The sequence below is a fragment of the Melozone crissalis genome, unplaced genomic scaffold (assembly GCF_028551555.1).
Source record: "Melozone crissalis strain CALT ecotype California unplaced genomic scaffold, PUWL_Pcris_2 ptg000036l_1, whole genome shotgun sequence".
Taxonomy (NCBI): Eukaryota; Metazoa; Chordata; class Aves; order Passeriformes; family Passerellidae; genus Melozone; species Melozone crissalis.
In genome coordinates, this window is record NW_026535814.1 from 11547628 (window position 1) to 11571396 (window position 23769).

Genomic DNA, 23769 nt, shown 5'->3' on the forward strand with positions numbered 1-23769 from the left:
CCAGTACTCATGCACTCAGTGGTGAGAGGGAAAGGAATTTGCTACAAAAATGCTGCCCATGCTGTTTGGACTGACCATGCAGGAGGCCAGAAACAGATGTGGATGTTTCAGAGTAGCAGCTTAGGCAGATGCACCCACAGGACCAGACTCTGCATGTCAGCTTGCCCACCTTCAAAGGGAACCCAGTGCTGCGCAGCTTGCAGAAATTCGCTACAAGAGGCTAAAGAGCCCTGGGATGAGATCACAAGAGATGCAATTCCTTCAGGCAAGATCAGTCACTGATAGAACAGTTTCTCAAATAAAACTGAGAAGAGATGATAAAAGGCAGTGGGGCTGACTGTGTAACTAAGTTTAAAAAGCAGACATACCCGTATGCACATACACTTAGATATATTCCCATTGTAGTTCTGTGTGTGAAGTGCCAAGTGACAGAGAACCACCAGTTTTGAAGAGCTGTGGGACATCACTGATGAATGCGACAGCTCTAAGGTATTTTAAACTTTGCTGGAATAAATCCAGTGGCAAATGGGAAACCTGTATTACCTCTAGCAGGATGTCCATGTGAGAAATGGCTACAAACTTATCCATGAGATAGAAGGCATTATCTGCAAAACTCACTGCGTTTGGGTTTGGACTGGATTTATTTCACATAACAGATCAAGATAGTGAATAGGGAAGATTCAGTTTCAGGGAGGAAAACCTGGCTCTTGTATCATCCATTTAAACAGGAGGTATAGAACACATCTGTACTATGTTAGAACAGTGCAGTGAGATTTCCATCAATACAAAAAGTAAATGAAGACAAAAATGAAAAAAAAAGGAAATAGTTTATTTGCTGCATGAGGAAACTTCTTGTAAATTACATATAAAGAAACTTGTTATGCTGTAGTATATAATTTCCAATATTCCACAAAGATAATTGTAATAAATATACAAACCAAACCAAAGTAGAAGACTAAATCCATCAAGCAACCTACAAAATGGTTCATCAAGTTTTATACTTGCAGCATTAGCATGCTTAAAATTTTGTTCTTTTTGAAGTAATGCAGCAAAATTTTTTTCACATTTCTTTGGAGCATTTTCAAAGCTGTCTAACTATAAAATACTGTTCAAAATTAAATGGCATTAGTTAAACCACTCAAGAAAAGTAACACCAAGGTCTAACTGATGCAAAGGTGGTGGTTTTCTTTTTGTTTTTAAAATCCATTTAGCTTTACCAGAGTTAGGAATTATCTGATATAAGTGCATTATGAGTTCAGTCAGCCTGAGGCACTGCTGACTCCTGTCATATTATGACTCTATATAAACTTCATAGATTATATAGCTCTGAAAGATTTCTCTATTAATAGAGACATATCCCCATAGAATAAAAAAAACCACAATATCATATTGAAGCCGCAAGCTTGTTAAAATGGTTGTACCCTCAAGTGCAGTGTGTGCTTAAAACATTTTTCCATAGTTTCATTCTATTCCACATCAGGCATTTTTATTTGACTTTAAATGTAGAAGTGCTGATAAAGGCTTTATTGATGCCCGTAGCCTCTAGAAACAACATACAGAATTTTTTGACACCTCCTGCTGTTGTCTACCTATAATTCCTAAATTTTTTTGGAACAGCAGGCTGAATTTTACATGTAACTGCTCTGGACCACACTGACAGACAGGTCTATTAATCCATACAAATTTCTTACAAACTGAAAACACTTCACTATGCTTCACTATTACTGAGTACTTGGGGGTATAAAAAGAAACTCTCTAAGACACAATTACCTAAAAATATTTGTTAATAAGCTTAATGCAAATATTATGTAGAAAAAATGGTTTCGTTACAAAAAAATTCATTAGAGGGCCAGTAAAAATATACCGCAGAGAAGATCTTTACAAAAGTGAGGTTAGGAAGTATGAGGCATTGACATTCACTGTAAACATCCTGTGTTCACTAGAATCCCTTGTCTAAAAGTTTATGACCTGGTTTTGTTCCTGAGCTTCATGGCCAACGCTTGCATAGACAGCTAAACCTATCACAAAGGGCTGTTTGTATGTGACTTCAATAAACTAATGCTTTTAACCTTTTGAAATAGTTTCATTCCATTACCAGGTAGTTAAGGAAACTATGAAGCATGGTATGGGTTTTGTGTACTCAGTGCATTGGGTGAACTGGGGCAGCCACGTTTTAGTGTGTTCATCTTAAATAACATTGCACCAGGAAGTGTAGTTGTTCGAGGTTCTGGCTCAGCATAAATATCTACTCCTGCTCGCTGCTGCAAGGTTCACTTCTGCTCTGCCAAAGGCTGCATGTGGCAAAATGTCAGCAACCTGAGTGCTGCAGCACCAAACACACTCAGTAACGAGATGCAGCTTATAATCAGTGCAGAAGACCTCACAGAGAATTTCACCTTTACCCAGGCAACACCAGTGCTTTCCTCCAGGTTAGCCTGCTGCTGGTGGAGGAAGCTGGAAAAGTACTCACAGGGTAAACACGACATGGAGTGGCCTATGTAAAAAGTATGAAGAACATACTTGCGTTTTGGGTATAAAAAGCAGGCATGTGTTTAGCTACTGAACATGGAAATGCACATGGAAGTGGTACAGACAGACAAATATATCCCCCTCACAAATAGCACAGTAACACAAAAGCAGCAAATTGCCAATTTGAAATCTTATGTTAAGGCAAATCTAGATAAAAGAACCATAACAGGGTTAATAAAAATAGGGAGTTTTCCTTGGCTTTTTTGTTTACTTTTTCTGTGATTGGCTTTTACACATTGATAAAATTTGTTTAAGCACTTTCTGGACATCTTCATCCATTTGACCCTAGACAAAGGGAGAGAGAAAAAAAGATGATTGAATGAATGCAGCTCCAGTCTTTAAGAAGATTGACAAACTATTTTTCAGGTATATTAATTAGATCAATTTCCCAAGTGGAAGCAGTGTTAAAATTGCTCTTGAACTGTCATACCTTATGGGAGGGATGTTTTCTAAGTGAAAACATGCAAAATTCTTACTAGATCTGCAGAAGAAACATTTTCAGTTAATACACTAACACTGAGTGACTGAGAACGTGCAACCGTACCTGCACAGCATAGAGAAGGTGCATCCTGTAAACTGAGACAATTTCCTGGTGTTGTTTCTTTGTTTCCTAAAAAACAGTTAAGCAGAAAGGCATACAGCATTCAGAACTATTGAACTCAGAACTCCCCAAGTAGATTCTGACTGGGGACAATTCAAGCCATAGTGTTATTAATGCATTGAAAACCAGTTCCGACAGTGTTGTGTCACCAGGCACTCAAAATTTGCTTGGAAGCATGTCCAGGAAAATGCTGTAGTTCTATCTATCCCAGTAAGAGAGCTGGTGATATCGTGAGTTTTAACAAGTACTGAGCTGTAAAGGTGTGGAATGAGTACATACTGTATTTCCAAGTTTATCAGAAACCAGAATTGAGGAAAGACAACAGCACTCTGACAAATCAATTCTGAACCGCAACTCAGCTCTTCCCTGAAAGCAGTGGCCCTGATGCCTTAGGATTTTAGCTTTTATATTTTTCAAATCCTGTACTGCTTTAGGGTATAACTCTACAAGTCCATAGCCTGTCAGCTACTGTTCTCCCATTTCATTCAGACAAAACAATTCCTCTCTAGGCTGGTAGCTAGAGAGGAATTGTTTGGATATATTACATGTATTTGGAAAGATTTGTATTTGTACATATATATATATATGTATATATGTATATATGTATATATATATATATATATATATATATATATATATATATATATGAGGACACCCTACTGCCCCAGGCCCCAGAAAGTATAAACAGAAGTGAACTGGGGGGAGAGGCAAACTGGGGGTGATTTCATTATCTGAAGTTGTAATTGGAGTATTAATGCCTGATACATAAATAGACCAAACTTAGAATTGTCTGAAAACCTTGTGACTATCTTCCATCTTGGATATAGCCCCTGTAGGGAGGCTTTGTCTACCCTTAATGTACCTGAAGGCCCTTCATTAAATATATCTGCTTTTATTCTCTTAATTCTGTCTGGCCTCTGTTTCTAGGTGAGCCTGAAAAAAGCATCAACCCCTCTGTTGTAGCTGATGCCTTCCCAGGTGAAAGGAGGTGATTACCCTGCAGGGCCCTGACCTAATGAATGCCACCCAATCCTTTTCAATAACCACAGACTGCCACAACAGAGAAGCCACCTTTCCAAAGATACATTAAGCTGTTAGGAAAGCTAACCTATAGGAAGGAAAGAGTGTTTCTGTCCTGTTTTAAATGTTGCCTGCTTTCCCAATATGCTGTATACCTTTGCACTTTTACACTACACTGCTGATCCTAATTAGTGGGAGATGAAGGGTCCTTTCACACATGGAGGACTGGAACAAGAAAGTCTGGCCCTTCACACTGACAGCATGCTCTGCCTACTATTTCTCTTGCCTGCAAGGGAGCTCTTCTGGCATACTGAGCCCTCTTTTTTTCTGCTGGGAAAGGTAGGAAGCAGACACCACTGAGCATGTCAGTCTGGGAATTCTCCTCTCAGAGGCACTCCAGAGCCCTCAACAAAGGCCTCCAGTGGACAATACCTTCATTTCATCCTCAACAGTGGATAAAGTACTCTCCTCTGGGCAGGCAAGCTCTAGGAAATATCAATTATGACTCAACCCAGCTTAGAAGACTGGACCTTTCACACACAAACAACAAAATTTAAAAAAAAAATCTCCAAGGCATTCAGAATTTCAGAGAATGAACTGTGCTCCCCATAAAAAGATGCATTTGCTTGACATGAAACCTCATATTTTCTTCCAAAAAGCTTAAAACCCCAAAACAACTTCAGCTGATGAATGTTCTTGAAAACCTTCTGCAAACTGATCATACTTTTCCACAAATTAAGGTCTGAGCAGCAAGTTTGGTCACTCCATTTTACTAAAAAAAATCTGTTTCTCAACTGGTCTGAGAAAAGTACGTGGAAAACCAACTTTCTTTAGTTATGCTCTTTCTAAAGTGCTATTCATGACTTGCAAATTCTTACAAGTTTCAGAGAAACAGAAATTACAGATTTTTTGGATGAAGATTCTTTTCCATGTACTCACTGACTGTCCTCTATTTTAAATAAGGCAGAGTGAAGAACAGTACAGGTTTCTTTGGAGAACTGGGACTAATGTTAGGTTTTCAAACTGTCACACTTACAGTCAGTTGGTTTTGCAACTGCTTCACTTGTTGCTGTAACACCTCCAGCTGCTGGCTTTGTCTTTTGGGGGCACTGGTTGAGTAGGAGAGCTGAGAAAGGCTGTTCAATGCTTCTTTTAATTTGCTAATTTCCTTGGACATTTCATTGATCTAGGGAGGCAAAACAGAGGTTTTCATTAAAAGATGCCATGCATACTGTATTCCTGTGTGTCTTATCTTTGAGTTATTTGTGACTTAAATCTAAGAAGTGGGGAAAGCCAAATGGTAAATAAACTCTATGGACAAACAGAGATGTCATGGAAGCAAAGGGTTACAATGCTCCTCGATTGCCCATCCTAGTCCAGTCTATTCAAATTGCACTCCTTGTTCTGAACATCAGCAATATTTAACAAGAAGGGCTGCATTTACCACCTTTGCAAATTCTGCTGCTGAACCAAACACAGGCCAGCTATTCACAGCTACCAAAATGCACAGCTCTGGATAAAGGAATTTGTAGTGATGGATATGGTAGCTGCAGAGGAAAATTAGTCAAATCATGCCGTGGTTGAGATAATGTAGTAACATGTAGTAACACTGAATTTTTGCTCCTTCCTGATACTTTGTTTTCTTGTCTCCTCTGGAATATCTTCCTGCCCTAAATCTCACTTTGACTTCAGCTGCCTGAATAGTGCAAACCCAACCTAAGCAGAACTTAAAAGAGGTAAATTGAAAGATTGTGTCTGTCTCTACAGGGGAGGGAAACCAACTGCAAAACCAAACATAGAGAAAACCCTTTTGCCTGCAATACCTGGATTTTCAGAGGGGGAAATGCACTCAGAAGGTACCTGAACCAACATTGTTGGGGCACTCATGCACCAGTAAACACGCTTTGCACTCTGAACTCACGCTACCTCTCCACTGTACTGAATCACTGACCTTTTTGTCTTTATCTTCTTCTAGTTTTGATGAGTTTTTCATTTCAGTAAGAGCTTCTTGAACTTGGTGGTACTTGTGCTGAAGATCAGTCACCTCCCGTTCCTTTGCTTCAAGCAGAGTATGCATACCTTCTTTTGCTTCTTTCAAGTGCAAAATTTCATTTCTCAGTTTCATGGCATCTAAGGATATATTTTCCTTCTCTCGGATTACATCCTTCAGTTTGGATGACAAAACACTAACTTCACCCTCTAGTGAGGACTGGAGCTTTTCAAATGTGGCCTTGGGTACCATGGCTTCATTAATTGCAGCTTTTTCTTCCAGTAACTCCTTTTCCAAGTTTCTTAATTCGCTTTCCTTGTTGCTAAGTAGTCGTTTCAGCTCATTTATTTCTTCCTCCATCTCCTTTATGGTATTTCTGAGTGCATTGATTACCTGACGGTGTTCAGTAATTGGCAAAGAGTTTTGCTTCTGAATGTCTAACAGTTGCTTGAGTTCTTCTGATTCATCTAATACTTTTGTGTACTGGGATTTCATTTCTGATAACTCATTTTCTGCTTTGTATCTCAAAGAATTTGTTACCTCCATCAGTTTCTCATGTTCATCTTTAGGAATGTAGTCTGAAGCTATATCATCTAGAGTTTTTTTCTTCCTATAGTCCTCAAGCTCTGTTTGTGCTTCCTTGTACAACTGAGACAATTCACTAAGTTGCCTGTTGAGATCATCTATCGTTCTGAGCATCACATCTTTCCTTTCTCCAGCTTCAGCACTAGATTCCAACTGCATCTGATTTGTCAGCTTGTCCTGTAGCCTTTTAATTTCCTCTTGCCCTTCCTTGTACCTCTCAATCAGCAATGCTTTCTCTTGATTAATGTTATCAATAACTGAACAATATGAATTCTTCATTTCCTCACACTCTTCCACAGACAATTTGCCTGCCACCTTCTGCTCTCTCTCTTCAAACTTCTTCTGTAGCTCTCTCACTTTTTCTTTTTGTCTTTCGCTTTCCTCCAATGCTTTCTTCAATTCTTGCTTAAGTGCTTCAACTTCTCCATATGTAACCTTCAACATACTCAGATCAGAACTGGTTTCTTCACTTTCAGAGGAAACAAGACCTGTCTTCTTTTGCCTTTGTGTATTCAAAATCTCTTTCACAGCTTCCTCATGCCTGTTTTGAGTTTCTTCGAACTTCAAATTAAGATCAGAACCATTTTCTGAAATGTCTGGGCTATTTAAATGATCTGCTTCTGGGACTCTATACTGGACTTGAGTTTCCACATGTTTTCTTTTGGCTTCAGAATTCTCTAATTTTCTCTGTACATCCTTTAAGTCTTCCTGGAGGTACTTTATTTTTACTTCTCTGGGGCTTGTCAACTTTTCTTGGATTTGAGTGGCATTTAATGTAGGCTTCAGCTCCTGCACCAAGAACTCATTTTGTCTCTCTGCTGTTTGCTGAAACTGTGTTTGGGATGAATAAGATTCTACAGTTGAATCCCCTTCTTTAGGTGTTCTTTCCTGTCCAAAAAAACCCACCAACAATTGCACAATGAAACCAAGTACATGATTCTAATTGTTTTAGAATAGAGTAAGCAAGGAAGTATTGCCACATCCTACAGAGACAGATGATGAAAGAGCCATGGAAGAAACTTCTAGAAAAGTTCAAAACTCAGCTGCTCCCACTTAGTCATCTACAGCGAGAGAAGGCAGTAAGTGCCAAGCTCCTCTGAAAGTCTGGGCTGAGCTCCATAAGCTAATAATCAAAGCTATGCAAATTAAAATTCTTCTAGCACAACTGTTGACAACATATTTTAGAATGTAGTTATCATAATAAACAAAGTTATTCAGTAATTTATGGGAAAAGTGAGAAGATCAAAACACTGATTTAATCCTTTGGGGCAGAGTGCTTCCATGATCTTACCAACAAGCTCATTAAAAGATCTTTACAGTACAACTCTTTAAAACAGTAAGCAGCTCTTTGTTCTGCCTAGCAGATTAAGAGAACATCAGAACAGCACAAAAATATGACACCTGTAATTTGTCTTGCAGCTCCTTATTGTGCAATGTTAAAGAGGCAATTTTTGCTTGCATCAACAAAAGTAGATCTTGTTGGTCAGCTTCAGAACTCACATCCAATAAACTATCAGCACCTTCAGAAGGAAAAAAAAAGATTCAAAAGGTTTAAAAAAGCTGAAATGCTATTTAGTTAGCTATTCCAACATTTAAACAGCTTGTTCCCATGACCCCTAAATTCAATGAGCAAGCAAACCATTCCTACAAACTCCCCAAGAGCGTGTTAGGTTAATGCAATAGAAGCAGGATGTTTGGTGGGGAGCTGCTTGTGGAATTACAAAACATCACTCTCAATACTTAGTGTGTCTCATGTTCTAAGTAGAAAGATACAGAGGTTTTCAGCATTTCGTGCCACCTGAAATACCTAATGAGATAAAGATTAATTATATACCTGTTGTGCTATCACTCAGTCTGTCTTTATTATCCTTGTGAAAGGAGCTGAATTCCTCCTGCTAAGACATCAAAAGAAAACATTTTCACAGAAAGCAGATGTAAAGCTGGACAATTCAGCAAAAAGAATTATAGACAGTATAGATTCTGCTGGATAAAGCCTGTCCAAGTGGATGTATTTTATTTCTGAGGTCTTGTTTAACTGTAGCATGTGTCCAGTATTTTAAGGTGTGCTAAAAGTTCCATTTAAGTTCCATTGCGCAATTCCCATTAAATACTAATGAAACACTTGTTAAGTATTTTATTTTATCTTGTAAATAGTTTGGAAGACTACAAACCTTGTGATAAGCAACAGCAACATACTGACATGTGCTTAAAGAAATCTTCATCAACACAAGGTAAAGATCAGATAGAACACACTCAACTTTTCCACTGACTTCTTTTGGTAAAATGGTCTCTTTTCGCACTGCCCAATTTAATGCACTTTGCTGATATTAGAAATTGAATTCTTGGAACATTAATGCCTTCATAACCATACTTCTAAACACTAACTCACCTATGACTATTTATGTGTACATATTTTTCACACATTAAAGTAATCTTTAGGCTTGTTTTATGAATTGCATTTAAATAGATTTGGATTCGCTTTTGTTCCTAAAATTCAGCTAATTAAGTCACAGGAGACTCTGCAGTCATCAAAATAGAACATCAAGCAAAACAGATCCTGTACTTTCCTTCCCATAGCTCATAAGAATGGAACACTGATACCTTGCACACTTGATCAGCAAAGAAAGCCTGTCCTTTTCCAGTCATGGGAGTTGAAGTTGATGAGAGTGGAGAGGATAAATCATTAACCTGTAAAAAATTTTATATAAATAGGTATGTATACATACATTCACCTACAGGTACCTCCCTAACATGTGCCCATATATATATATTTATCTATATATGTGTATATCTATATATATATATACACACACACATGTATACCTGTATCTCTGTATATATATATATATATATACACACACATACATACATACACATGCATTAAAGAGTACTTTTACCTGCACTAATATAAGTCACAATCCTAGATTACTTTCAGAGTACAGACCTAATTATTTAGTGCCCTTCTGAATCATTATTACATAAGAAGTATAGCTGTTACACAGGTTACATTCTGGTTTAAGACTAACCCTAGCTATTAAATAGACTTATATAGTACCAAAATGCAGTTAAGTATTTTATTTGGATATGCTTATATGCCCATAATAATATATATCCATATATATGTATAACTAAATTATAAAGAATTCATCATCTACTTATTGAAATCAGCAAAAGAACAACAACTTTATTTGGAAGAAGCAATTGTAAAGTAAAATTTGTACAGTTGTATCTTGGACCATGCTGTGTTTTAAGCAATTTTGCTTAGTTAATCTAAGCAACATCAGTTTTCATGGTGTCATCCTAATGTAAGGAAAAGCACTCATGGTAAGACAGGCACATAAAATAACAGTGACAGAGAAAATCCTGCCCACATAACTCTAATAATGTTCAAAATGCTTTATATCCCCTAAAAACATCTCAAAATTGGTCTTTTTTTTACCTGAATAGGACTGATAGGAGGAGGTGGGGCTTTGCGTTTTTTTGGAGTTCCACTTCTTTCTGAACTTAATTTAGAGCCTTGATCATGCTGAAAGTTTCACCAGCCAGAAAAGGTAGTTTTGTTAGTTTGGTTAGTAAAGTCTGAGCAAGTTGTTTAATAAAAAAAATATAAAAAATAAATCCCACATTAATATCAACTTTAGCAGCTCATGCAGTGCCTTTTTTCCCCTGGGTAAAGACCACATCTCTACTAACACAAAGATATTAAACATGCCTGACAATAAGAAGCTGCTCCCTTGTAAACCATGCTTCAGTGAAAACAAACAAGATTTAGTGAAAAAGCAGAAGCTGACAATAGGTTTAGCACCAGTGACCTTAAAACACCCATTCACACACAGCCCAGTCATGCCATTCTTCACATCTACCACCTTTCCTCTCCACCAGCTTCTGCCTGAGCCCCCCAAAAAACCCACCTCTGCACTCAGAGAAGGAATGACCAATGCATTGCACCCTTGTCTACTTCCCAGCCACCAGCAGGTCTACAAGGTCTACTTGCACTCCAAGATATGACACTGAATGAAAAATGTAAGAAACTAATTTAATGGTCTAAATCTGCTGTGATTGTCACAGGAAGGAGTCTCCAGCAAAACCAGGGATAACCTTTAATTTTATGTTTTAGAAAGAGAGAATTTCTCTCGGTCTCTTTTCTGTAATTCAAAGAGCCTGCCCTACACATGAGGAAAGCAGGAATCATCCCAGCACACATGCACATACACACTGCTCCTCCTTTCCTCCCGTCACCAAGGGTCCTGGCTGCTGTTACACAGAGAAGCCAAGTCTAAAAGTAGTGTTCCTGAAACACATTTCTTACCTAAGCAAGAAAAACCTTTTCCATTACATGGTAGTCATGGCAACCCATCTCACAATGACACTTACTAGTGCTTTTTGTTACTGTTTTTTGTTATGTTACAAGTCTAGAGAGTCAGAGGATTTTCAAAACCAAAAGGACAAATACCTGCTTCACTTTTGTTGGAGACTTTGCCTCTGTGGAGCAGAAAAGAAGTGGAATAAAGAGAAGTTATTAAAGGAAGAATTACTTTCTACTTTTGACCCACCTCTCTGCTCTGCTTCCTATACCATAGATAAATGGTTTGGTTTTTGAATTCCTGTCTGACACCTGAAAAGTACAATTTGCAAATTCCATTTCAATCACATTCTTTCTCTGCTACTGTCTGGTTTTAATTTGAGACAAAATCTGAAGAATCATGACAATTCTTATTCTGTTCTTGCACCTTCCTTATGCATGAAATTTCCTACTTCAGAAATCCATTGTAGTTTGACCATAAAATGCTCTGCCTGCTTTAGCTCCTTCTCCAACCCCTCTACTGAGGGGTTCTATGTACAAAAGAGAATCCATTCCAAATTGTATGCAAAATTTCACGATGTTGCTACATCAACTTGTCTTTCTCCAAAACACCTCTTTTTGGCCTGTTCAGGGTTTTATCCCATGCTGAATGTTACCACCAACAGCAAAGAGTTTTTGGGAAGTCTCAGCCAGATAGCCCAATAACTTTTGCAGCATTTCAGGCTACACTTTTAAGTAAATTTGCTCAGTGCTAAAGCAAGAAGTGACAAAGGGCAGGTCAGCCTCTCTCACATACCCACGTCCTGCGATATCTTTGACGACAGGAGATTCTGGATCCCTGTATTCTCAGAGAGCTTGGCGTAATGCAGAGCATTCTGTCCAAAGACATCCACTAAACTGACATCTGCACCTCTCCTAAGGAAAGCTTCCACCATGTTAAGGCTACTAGCTTCACAAGCCATCATCAAAGCAGTTCTGAACAAGAGAAGAAAAAAAACAAAACACAAACAGCAAGTGTCAAGGCACTCTCTTTAGCAGCTCATTTCTTCAGGGAAAAAAAATATTGTGACTGTTATTGTGCAATAAAGTCCAAAATTCCATCAGCATGTTTATTGGTACATAAATGTGGCTTCTCTTTCTCCTTGCCAACTCTTCCTCCTCTTCCTCATACACTCCAGCTGCAAATACAGGTCTGCAAACATTGCTAAATATGGCTTCCTGAGGCTGAGAGGAGAGTCATAGATAGAAATGGCTGCAGGGTAAAGTCAGACAAACAAACCTCATTGCTACACTCTGATTGCAGTGGTGGTACAACAAGAAAACCTTTATTTCTTTCCATGTGTTGTCTTCTCCTCCACACGTTGTGTTCGAGACAAAGCAGACAAATAGATTTCAATCAAAAAAAAAAAGTAAATATAAAAGATCTTCAGTGAGTCCAATAGATGAGTTTGACCTCAAATCCTGTGCTACTGTCAGTCTAAAAAAAAGAAAGGATTTCATGACAGCACAAACAATTCCCTTTCCTACACAGGGCAGCTGCACAGAGATAGCTTCTGGAGTAAGCATAGCACACAGAAGGAATCTTTTCCTAACATGTATCTGCTTTTCTCAATTTTTTGAAGGGGTCATAAGAGACATACAGAATAATTACAAACACACAGAAAGCCTCACCTTTCAAGCATGCTTTAATACTGCCTTCCTGCTCAGGCACAGTTCTCCTTTCTCAGCATGAAAACATGTCTAATAGGTTGGCCAAGTTTACTGCCAAATACATTCCTCAGTGCAGATACAATGCTGAAAAGTTACTACAGTGATAATATTTGCTAACTATTAAGAAAACAGTTTCACTAATGAATTAAACACACTCCCTCTAATGGGTGAGTCACTTGGAAAAGTGATGGTGTTGCAGTACTGTGCTAAAAGTAGTGGTGAGTGATAACTTGGATAACACCTCCAGAGTCACAGGGATGGTTTTAGATTACCAAAATAATTCACTTAGTCTGGACATGACAGGAATCTGGAGGTGCCGTTTTCCAAGGTTATCCCCCTCTTCTCCCAGTGAGGTTTCTCCTGTTTCAGTAAAATCTTAACTACTTCTGTGAACATGAGGGGCAGGACTAGTCACTACCCTCATTACAATTAAAGCAAGAAGTAAACCAGCACATTCCATGTTAAAACGTATGCTTCTACATACAGTGCTATCTTAAAAAAAAATACAAAAATGGGAGTCCTATCTGTGACAGAAACTCCTTCCTCCAATTAAAGCCAAAAGCCTTAACACTGTCTGCTGATTAAACACTAGGAGAGCAAGGGGAAGGCAGAGGCCCCAGAGTGTGCAGCACCTCAGGTTCAAAGCACCAATGAGGCCATGAAAACTGACAGAAAACAAAGGGGTTTTCTTCAGACACCTGGAAATTAAGAGTGCTCTAATGAACTTTGGACTGATAAAAAACAAGTTAGGGCCCAGTCTTATATTCACAGGTGCCACCAGAGAACAGAATCAGCATTGTGTCACACAGAATAATCAAAATTGCTATGAAGTGTAAGTGCCAAGTCTTGTCAGTATCCTGCCTTACCTCCACAATTTAACCAGCTGTTTATAAAACAGTCCATAATTTTCTAAGACTCTTGATCTTTGTCAGTATCATCAGAACAAGTGCATTTTTCACTACAAGGATGTTGCTTTTTAATAAGTTGTCTGATATTTGCACTATCTCTTCATGCAGAAAAATCTCAAATTGGCACCTTCTTTAAAAACAGCATCTCCACCATAGAGATTTACTGTATTATTTTTTTTCTTGCTGCTGTGGCTGCATTATGGCAGAAAAAGCAATCCTCACAGATTTTGCTCACAACTAGCAGTTTTAAGGATTTAAGTTGGAGGTATTAACTCATTCCAAGAAGACAGCAGCATTTTATCTAGGATACTTAGAAAGTGATGTGTGGGTGAGTGCTGTCAATCATATTTGTACAGGAATAATTTAAATGCTCTGGTATCCCAAGGGAACACAGGCAGATTAGTTTTATAGCCACACAGTTTCTGCTTCATCTTTTACTTCAGTCAGAATTCTGTAAGCATTCTCAGCAATCTGGATATGCTGTCTAGTACAGAAAGCATTATTTCACCTAACATCAACTATTTTGGGAAGGACTTGAGAAGAAATCTTCATTTGACAGTCAGCTTTGGTGAAGAATCAACATGTTGATGTGCTGTACCTTCCATTTTTATCCCTGGTGTTGATGTCTGCTCCATGATCAAGAAGGTATTTGCAGACTTCTGTATGACCATTTTGTACTGCAAGCAGCAGAGGTATATTCCCATCCTAGAAATGCATATAAAGAAACTATGAAGTATTCCATCCACTTATAAAAACACATTGAGATCTAAAGTCAGCTGCAAATTTTACCTTTACATAGCAAAACTGAGGTGGTAATAGCACATTTTTCATGTGTACCATAAACATAGCTGCATGTGTTATAATTCCTTTCTAGTCTGTTTGGGATGATGCAAAACACAGGGAGCAGGAACTTGCTTTGTACTCCCTTTGCTGTTTGCTCAATGCTATTACACAATTATTTTGAAACTACAAAATATCTTTCTGTAGCTCCATAACAAAAAATGGTAATTTTAACTTCAAGTTTCAGCACATTGCTCAGAGACTTGTCCCATCACATTTTAAGCATCTCCAAAGGTTAAGACACAGCTCTAAGTACAAGTTCCAGTGTTTGACCACCTTCAACGTGAGGCTATTTTTTTACTAGTAGCTAACTGGAATTTCCCAGTTAGGTCCACTACCCAAATTCTGATCATTCCTTATCATTTTGTCATGCACCTCTGAAGCTGGTCTCTCTCTTTCCTATACCTGGGCATGATGTAGCTCAGGACATTTTTAAGATACTCCTACAGCCTTAAGACTGAACAAACCTTTTATGCCTTTAAAATGCATCTGCTGAAATCTTAGATCAGATGTTCATGTCTGCGACATATTTGTTTTCGCTAGAAAGACCAGATATATACCAAAGTCAAAGCCAAAACCAAACAAGTTTGAGTACCTTTATCACTTTCTGCCTGGCCTGTGCTTTACAGATCCCTTCCTTTTGTCATTCTATCAGGCATCATTCCCAAAGCCAGACCTGGTTGGTTGTAGACATTTCACAGCAGTGTTTCTGAGCCTTTGGAACATATGAGGTATATTTGTTCCCCTCAGGTATGTCATGCTCTGACTGGGCTTTGTGAGCATTTTGCAGCCCTTGGCCACATACTGGGCCACTTCCAAAGCCTCCTGGGGACACTTTTAATTATCTTTTGAAGGTGTAAGAATTGATTGTAGCTACCTGTGCCAATGTCTCAACAATCAGCAAACCCTGCCGCTGTGGTATCAGATTGTGAAGTGCTTCCACAGCTCTGCAATGGCAAGCTGCAAAAGGAACTTCCTCCAGCAGAGAAAGCCTGAAGGTGTGGGCAGAGCATTGCTTACAACTACTGCACCCGAGATGGAGCATGGTAACATATGGCATGAGGGTGATAAAAGTTCTGAAGTGTCTGCAGTACACACAGGAGAGGAGGTACATACCAAATCTTTGATGTTAATGGGACATTTGTGCTCACACAGGAGTTGAACTGCCTGAAGACACCCACATGCAGCTAAAACAAAATGAAATTAAATTAAAAAAACAAGACAACTGTGAAAGTCCATTAAACCCCAATTTCAAAATTTGTGTCCCACACTTCCACTTGCAATACTGCAGCATTGCAGTGGGGTACAGAAAGAAATTTTGGCTGATAAGCTAGGAATATCAAGCATAACAAAACAGTACAAACTTTCATCAAAGAAGTTACCTGCATAATGTAAAGCTGTTTTCCCAGAATTGTCAGTGGTGTCGGCTGGGCATTTACTCTGCACAATAAGGAAAAGGAGAAAAAGCAATTAGAGAAATACAAAGAAAATAAAGCATATGTTTTATAGACAGAGTGTTTAACATCTTTGTAAAAATAATTATGTGCTGCTTCAGAGAAGAACACTGAAGGAAGGTACAGCTTCTCTCTCCACCAATCTGGCATTTCCTGTCGTCACACCAACTTATATTGAAGCCACAGGAAATCTTCATGGTTAAGAGAACTGTCCCTAAAAACTGTTATGGTTTCAGAATAATTTAAGTTAGTAAATAAAAAAGTAAATAAATACATAAATAAATAAAGTAATAAATAAATCAGTAAATAAAATCTCTTTTGCCTCAGATTTTTTTTCTTTTTAACATTAGAATAAATGTTAAAGCAACCATGTCCTAAGGCAATTTGTCCTGCATTTCATAGAACCATGCCGAGGTTTGGATTAGAAAAGACCTTAAAGATCATCTTGTTCTAACTCCCTGCCATGGGCAGGGACATGTTCCACTAGACCAGGTTGCTCAACACCCCATCCAACGTGGCCTTGAACACTGCCAGGGATGGGGCATCCAGAGCTTCTCTGCTCAACCTGTGCCTCACAGTAAAGAATTTCTTCCTAACACTGAATCTAAACCTACCCTCCTGTAGTTAGAGCCCTTGCCACTTGTCCTATCATGACATACCCAAGCAAAAACTCCCTCTTTGGTTTTCTTGTGTGGCCCCTTTAGATACTGAAAAGCACTCTAAGGTCTCCTGGGACCCTTCTCTTCTCCAGGCTAAACAGCATAGTCGCAGCCTTTCCTCACAGCAGATGTGCTCCATCCTTCTTGATGACTTAAGTTTTAGCTTTCATATTATCCAGATTCTGTACTGCATTAGTTCATAAGTCTGAACTCCATATAAAGCGTTAGCAAGTTCTCTTCACAGTTTAGTTAGACAAAACAATCCTATTTCAAGGATTTCCAAGATGTCCAAGGACACCATTGCAGCTTCAGGCCCAAAAAAGTACAAACAACAGCAAATTGAGGAGAGCAATCTGGGAGGATGGGACTTCATAGCCTGAAGCTGTGATGGGACAATTAATCCTAATATTGAATGGACCAAAACTTATAAAAATGAAAACTTGTGACCCATTGTCCATCTTGGGTGTAGCCTTGGCCAGGTTCTTGTGCTGCCCAAGGTGTATCCTTGAAGGCCTTTCTAATAAATACCTACTTTATTCCTTTAACACTGTCCACTCTTTGTTCTAGGTAAACTCCCAAGGCATCCCTCTGATCACCTTCATTTCTCTGCTTTGTGCTGGCTCCAGCAGGTGCCTGTCCCTGCTGTGCTGGGAGCCCAGGGCTGGATGCAGTGCTCCAGGGGGGTCTCAGCAGAGCAGAGCAGAGGGGCAGAATCCCCTCCCTGCCCTGCTGCCCACGGGGCTCTGGGTGCAGCCCAGGACACGTTTGGCTCTCCCAGGTGCAGCACCAGCACTTGGTCTTGTTTAAGTTCATGAGATTCCCATGGGCCCACTGTCAAATGCCATAAGGATCCATTAGCATTTTAAAAATAAGCACCAACAATCCAGTTATATCTTGTTGCATTACAATTATCAGATGCTACTGATCAATCTAGACTTCAAAGCAATAAATAGTAATGAAAAAAAAATTCAAATCCTTATCAAGGCTCATTTTGGTACAGAAGATTTTGTTTTAGTTACAGCAAAGAGAGAGCATTATAGAAACCTAGGTTCATTGGAAATAGCCATCATGATCATCAAATCCAGCTATCAACCCAGTACTGCCAAGTTAATCACTGAGACATGTCTCACATCTACACAGCTGTTAAATCCCTCCAGGTGAAGAAATTTTCCGATTATCCAACTTAAAGCTCCCTGGGTGCAACTTGGGGCCATTTCCTCTTTTCTCATTGTGATATGGTCTACCCTACGCCTCCTTTTCTCCAGACTAAACACCACCAGCTCCCTCAGCTGCTCCTCACAGGACTGGCTCTCTAAACCCTTCACAAGTTTCAAAGCTTTTTATTGGACAGTTGGTTGCTTTCATTTCCAGAAAACAAACATTGTAACTTTTGACTTTTACATGCAGCACTGTCTCCCACACACCTGTGATTATCTAGGAAAACAGGATCACGTAGACCATTACATTGCGTAACAAAAATGTCATGATTCCGCCTGTGTAAAATAATTATTCAGCCTGTTTTAGCTAAACACCAGTCAGACATTCCTTGCGCACACACTTTGATCCACAGAAGATAACCCTAAGAGCATGAATTACTGGAGGATATCACCAACAGGTCTGCACTTAGGAATGTATTCATAAACCTGCATATTGAAATGAAAGCAGGAAAACATCAACAAAAGCAGGTCCTTGGCGTTAAGCACGGCTGGTTCTGAGCCGCCTGCGATGCCAGCAGCCACGGCCTGATGGCGACGTGGATCGGGCTGAGGATAACCCTGGGCAGACCGCCTGCAATGGGGGGTGGAGGTGGGAATCAGTGAAACTGGACCCTGCCTTGTCAGACACTGACAGAGGTCAGTCCCGGACAGCTGGAGAGCCCTGAGGCAACCAGGGAAGAACAATCTGGAGGCTGGGATAGAGGATCTATTCTTTATCTGCACCATCGTGTTCCAGCAGGGCTGTTAATCATTATTTCATCCGTATTCTCAGTCTGTATTCATTATTTTATCTGAGATCTGATAACTCCAAACTTCAAAAAATCTGTTCTGTTTCTCTGATCACCACCATGAAAACTTACCTGTATTTCTGAAATGAAACGGAGATGGACAATGTCTTTGCTTACTAACACTCACCTTCAACACAATGAGACTTTTCTGTTCATCTTCACTTTTGTTTTTCTTATTTTCTCTCCCCATTCTTTCAACTCCCTTTCTAACCACTCACTGTCCTTTACCTCATTTCACTGAAGATTCTATTATTTCCATATGATTTTTGGATCTAAACTACTTTGTTTTCATCTCTTTTTTACTTTAAACTTGAAAATGTTTCTATGGTGAACAGACAGAACGCATTCCAGTGGAACATTATCAGAATCCCCCCAGAAGTGAAAAACCTTCTCCCCTGTAACTCTTAATCCATCCTAATTCCAAGTCGTCCAAACACACAGAAAAACACAGGAAGTTAAACTGAAGCTACAACTACTTGAAACACAACCAAGCTAAGTCAGAGCAGCTGGACAGAGAAAACTGTATTTGCAGACCACTCAGGGAAGATACACTGTTTTCTATCATCCATTCACAGTGCCTACAATGTCCTTAAACTCTTTATGTTTAAACTCTTGATGCACCTCTCTTGATGCTGAGGAGATAGAACAGTATAGAAGTGTAGTGCAGATTATTAGCACAAAATGAGTCTAATGAAAGCAAATGAAAATTTCAAAAATCAAAATTAATTTGATTTTTCTTTTACCTGAAGTAACCTCTTAACGCAATCAGGGTGGCTGTTCTTTGCTGCAAGATGTAAAGCACTGTGCCCTAAAAGAATAAAAGCAAAGCAAATTAATTATTCAATCACACCAAAGCACGGGAATAAAACCTTTCATGTCAAAGGAAAAATCTTGAATTATCTGTCTTGTTCCTATCACAACACATAAAAAGTAAGGGTAGAGAAAATAAAGTAAAAACCTAAATCAAGCAGAATGTCTTTACTACTTGTTGTTCATGAAAATAACAGAATAATCTTAAAGTCTTAATTCATATAAAGGAGTGACACAAACATTGTGTCAGACTACACCTAGGAAGAAGCAAGTCTAAAATTGTACATTATGTCTTGCTTCTTAGAAAACAATTTTCCGGTATTACACAGCCTCCCTTGCACACAGATGTCTGTCGGTGTCATGATTTTTGGTATTTGGCAATGAAAGCGTGCCCAGCATCAAGAGCAAAACGTGCCAAATTCACAACCTTCAAATATATTAAGTTTGTTTCACCCATGAAGTAGACGTAGAAGACTCAAACACAGGCCTGCTTTGGTTTGCACCTCACAGATTTCCTATTCTCTACCAAATACAGGCCTGCATTGGTTTTCATTTGGCTGAATTCATGATGATTTACTGATTATGGATTTATGATGAAACACTGACGTCTCTCCTCCAGCTTCATCTTACAGAGCATCTGAGAAATCGATGACAAGACAGCAAATGCAGAAATTATCCATGCAACTAAGAAAAGAAGGACTCAGGATTTAGTACTCAATAAAGACAAAGACACTTGTGACAGGAAGCTCTCATTGCAAATGGTGTCACTTTCACATAGAAAGATTTCACTGAAGAGTAGTGGGCTGACACTCTCAGGTGGAAGTAGGCAGGCAACCTTTTACTACCCAAATGACCAATAATTCATCAGGCACGGTGAAGCATGAATTTGGAATTACAGTCTGCATCAGGTACATATATTCCCTTATCATTACATAAAATATGAATGCTTCTTCCACTATCACAGACATTTCTTTATATATAGAGGCAAATGACTCCCACATATGACAGAGATTCCCTCAGGCTGCAGTAAGTGGCAAAACAGAACTCATGAGCCCAGCCATTCTGGAAAGACAGAATGCTGACAGGTCATCCAGGTGGCTGAGCTAGCCAGAGAAAATGCTGGGCACAGATTCTGAAGATGTGTCAACTGAAATCATTAAGAAGAGCTTGTCAGCTTCAAATTCAGCTCCCATCATTCTCCTAGCTGAGACATCATACTTAACAGCTCTCAGCTCTGTTTTGGCCTGTATCAGCTGTTTTCACTGTGTCATAATCCTAAAGAATTGTCTTACTGCAACTCCTGTAAAGTTAATGGGATTAATAGCTTGGATAAACATGAAAGTAAAACTGAAGATCTTGATGCAACCTGTAATAATATGAAGAGGTGGGGAGGATAATTATTTTCTTCTTCTCTTTTTTTTTTCACTTAAAAATAACAATTGAAAAAAATCAAGCATATATTTTATATCCAGAGCCCACTACAAACACTGAAATTTATAGCATTAGGACAAAAGTTTTTAAGGACTTTAGATTCTGAATTCTCTGTGCAGGAAAGCAAATATGCCCAAACCTGCAAGTGTTACAACTGCTTTTCCTACAGGGTGTGTGGGGAAAAGCAAAGTTGTCAAATCTGTGTTTTCACTCTGCACATTAATAACTATATAAGCAAACTGAGTGTATCATGCTACTGGTATAGAGAGACATACCTGCACCATCTTGGGCTGTCACATCTGCACCATGTGTCACCATGATCCTGAGGCACTCTGCATGCCCTTTTGTGGCTGCCAGGTGAAAACTGGAAGAGAGCATTTACATGTCTTTTATTATTACTAAAATATCTTTTCTCTTTCATTCACTAACTTCACACTGGCAAATTCTTTCCTCCCTGTCCTGAGATCTTTTGGTATCCTTCCATTTCCTCCCAGGAGGACAACAGCTCTGGAAGTGAGATGGCACATCAGAAAGACTTTGTAGTCATACTTCCATACTGCAGGTCAGACAATGCGTTCATTTTGGGACCCTCGTTATGAGAAAGATGCTGATGTGCTGGAACTTGTCCAGAGAAGGGTAACGAGGCTGGCAAAGATTTAAGAACAAGTTATATAAGGAGCAGCTGAAGGAGCTGAGGATGTTTAGTCTGGAGAAAAGGAGGCTCAAGAGGGACCTTATGACTCTCTACAGCTGCCTGACAGGAGGGTGTAGCCTGCTGGGGGTTGGTCTCTTCTCCCAGGTAACTCAGGATAAGATGAGAGGAAATGGCCTCAAGCTGCACCAGGGGAGGTTACATTGGGCATGAGGAAAAATTTCTTGACTGAAAGAGTTGTCAAGCACTGGAAAAAGCTGCCCAGGGAGTTGGTGGTGTTACCATCCCTGGAAGGCTCTGGGACATACTTAAGAGACAGGCAGATGTGACACTGGTGGGGGAACGCTGTTTAGTGGTGGATGTGGGTTGCTGGGTTAATGGTTGGACTGAATGATCTTAGAGGTCTTTTCCAACCTGAACAACCCCATGATTCTATGATTTTACATGGGCTGGTGTCTCATCAGCTCATATTATATACTTTATGTACATCTAGTCTCACAATTTCTGAACTTATGTCCCTAGTGATATAATACAACCCCAAAGAATGCCTGGGCTTGGGGAATTAATAACGAAAATAGTCATAATAACTGACTTTGTTCTAGATATTTTAGTCAGAGTAGTCAGATTTAGTTAGATTTTCCCCTTCCAGGGGACAAAATTTAGTTCCTCTAAAACATGATTCTGCATTTCCTTAATTAAACAACCTATGAAAATGAGCTTCATAAAGGACAGTGTATTTCTGCACTGTCCTTTATGAAGCTCATCTTTCCTTCATGTATGGGTGGGGGAAAACACTTTACTCTGAGTATCATCTGGAGAAATCAAAGCTACTGAATATTTGGGAGATTGTGCCAGAGATGTATTTTTCCACTTGTGGTTTTGCTGTTCACCCCAAGCACTTGCTTGCTTAAACAGTGTGAAACTGCAGACGTTACCAACCACACCATGGCAGGACGCACTTCCAAGCATCAATTACCTAAGATGCAATTACAGAACAAACCAAAGAAATTACACTGAATGCAAGCCTTTTTACAGCTGAGATTTTATGTTTGACATCCTCAGGCTGGGCACATCAACATTCACAGAAGCAGTGCTACAGAGAAGCTGCAGACTTCATTTTGCCCTGAAGCAGAAATGAAGGGAAAGCTCCTGAAAACAGAGAAGTTTATGTCCTCCTGATGCATAACATATCAGTGTTGTCAAGTTTTAAGATATGGGCAGACATCCTGCTACTCATGTTGAGTCCTACCAACATCAGTGTGATGTGCACAGAGCAGTTTTTCAGTGGGAGTAACGTAAAACAAAAATTAAAGACAAAACACTTCTAACTACTATTTCTTTGTGTGTGGAAAGTTAGAACCATCCTCAAACATGCACCAAACTGAAAAAGCCAGTATTCCTGGGATGATTTCTAATATCTTTTGAAGGAGGTAATAATTTTTAAATTATGCACCCCTGCGTAAAAGGGATTTTCCCCTGGAATGTAAAAGAAACATCATAAATCACGGAGCCACATCAACTAATATATTTAGGAGTTTATATTTTGAACAACTGCTTCCTTTAAGTGTTAAAGTTAACACCGAAAGTTCAGCCTAACCAGGGAAACTTGGAACAACAGGCAGGAATGAAATAGGTATTTCAGACACAGAGTCTCTGAACGACAACACCGTGTTTCTCTAAGCCATAGATTTCTTGAAAACTCAGCAGAGAAAGAGATCTACAGACAACATCTTGCAAAGAGAGGAGAATTAATCAAAACAGGAGAAGTCCTGGACAGAATTGCCTACCAAGTACAGCAGACACCTCACTTCCTAGGAGGAGTCCTTCCTTCTACACCAGCTGCTGCTGATTGTAAATGGCAGACAGGCAGCACTTAAGCCTGGAACCTTTCTCTGCAAATATAAAAGCATTCTGTGTGTTCATCCTGTGAATTCTACTGCCATAATCAAACTGAAGAGTTAACACGTCCAAGAGCACAAGCAGTGCTGCTGCTGTCTGTTCTCCAGTCATTCAAAATCAAACCTTCATGTACTTGGTGACCAATGCAAAGTTGTGTAAACATTCTTTGGAAGAAGTGGTTTCTCAGGCTCTGGGAAAATGACTGGGGGAGGGACACAAGAGGAGTCTGACAAATTCCAACACCTCTAATTTAGCCAACACAACATACCAGCAAAATACCAAAACATGTTCTGATACATTTGTGTAAACACAAAATACAATCAAATTCTATTATGTATTAGGAAGACTGTGAAGCATACACTTGGCTAAGTTA

General features: G+C 39.2%; 1 protein-coding gene across 1 annotated transcript in view; it reads right to left on the reverse strand.

The window, feature by feature from the left end:
* Positions 1–808: 808 nt before the first annotated feature.
* The window catches only part of RAI14 (retinoic acid induced 14), an 85366-nt gene continuing 62405 nt past the window's right edge, over positions 809–23769 (reverse strand). The window contains exons 4-18 of the mRNA XM_054283380.1: positions 21121–21209; positions 19348–19412; positions 15869–15926; positions 15603–15673; positions 14245–14351; positions 11825–12003; positions 11179–11207; positions 10165–10251; positions 9327–9413; positions 8560–8620; positions 8127–8245; positions 6102–7613; positions 5187–5336; positions 3074–3139; positions 809–2814 (exon numbers count right to left, since the gene is read on the reverse strand). Coding sequence (XP_054139355.1) covers positions 2737–2814; positions 3074–3139; positions 5187–5336; positions 6102–7613; positions 8127–8245; positions 8560–8620; positions 9327–9413; positions 10165–10251; positions 11179–11207; positions 11825–12003; positions 14245–14351; positions 15603–15673; positions 15869–15926; positions 19348–19412; positions 21121–21209 — 2758 coding nt within the window. The 3' untranslated portion in view covers positions 809–2736. The remainder of the gene's footprint in view (positions 2815–3073; positions 3140–5186; positions 5337–6101; positions 7614–8126; positions 8246–8559; positions 8621–9326; positions 9414–10164; positions 10252–11178; positions 11208–11824; positions 12004–14244; positions 14352–15602; positions 15674–15868; positions 15927–19347; positions 19413–21120; positions 21210–23769) is intronic.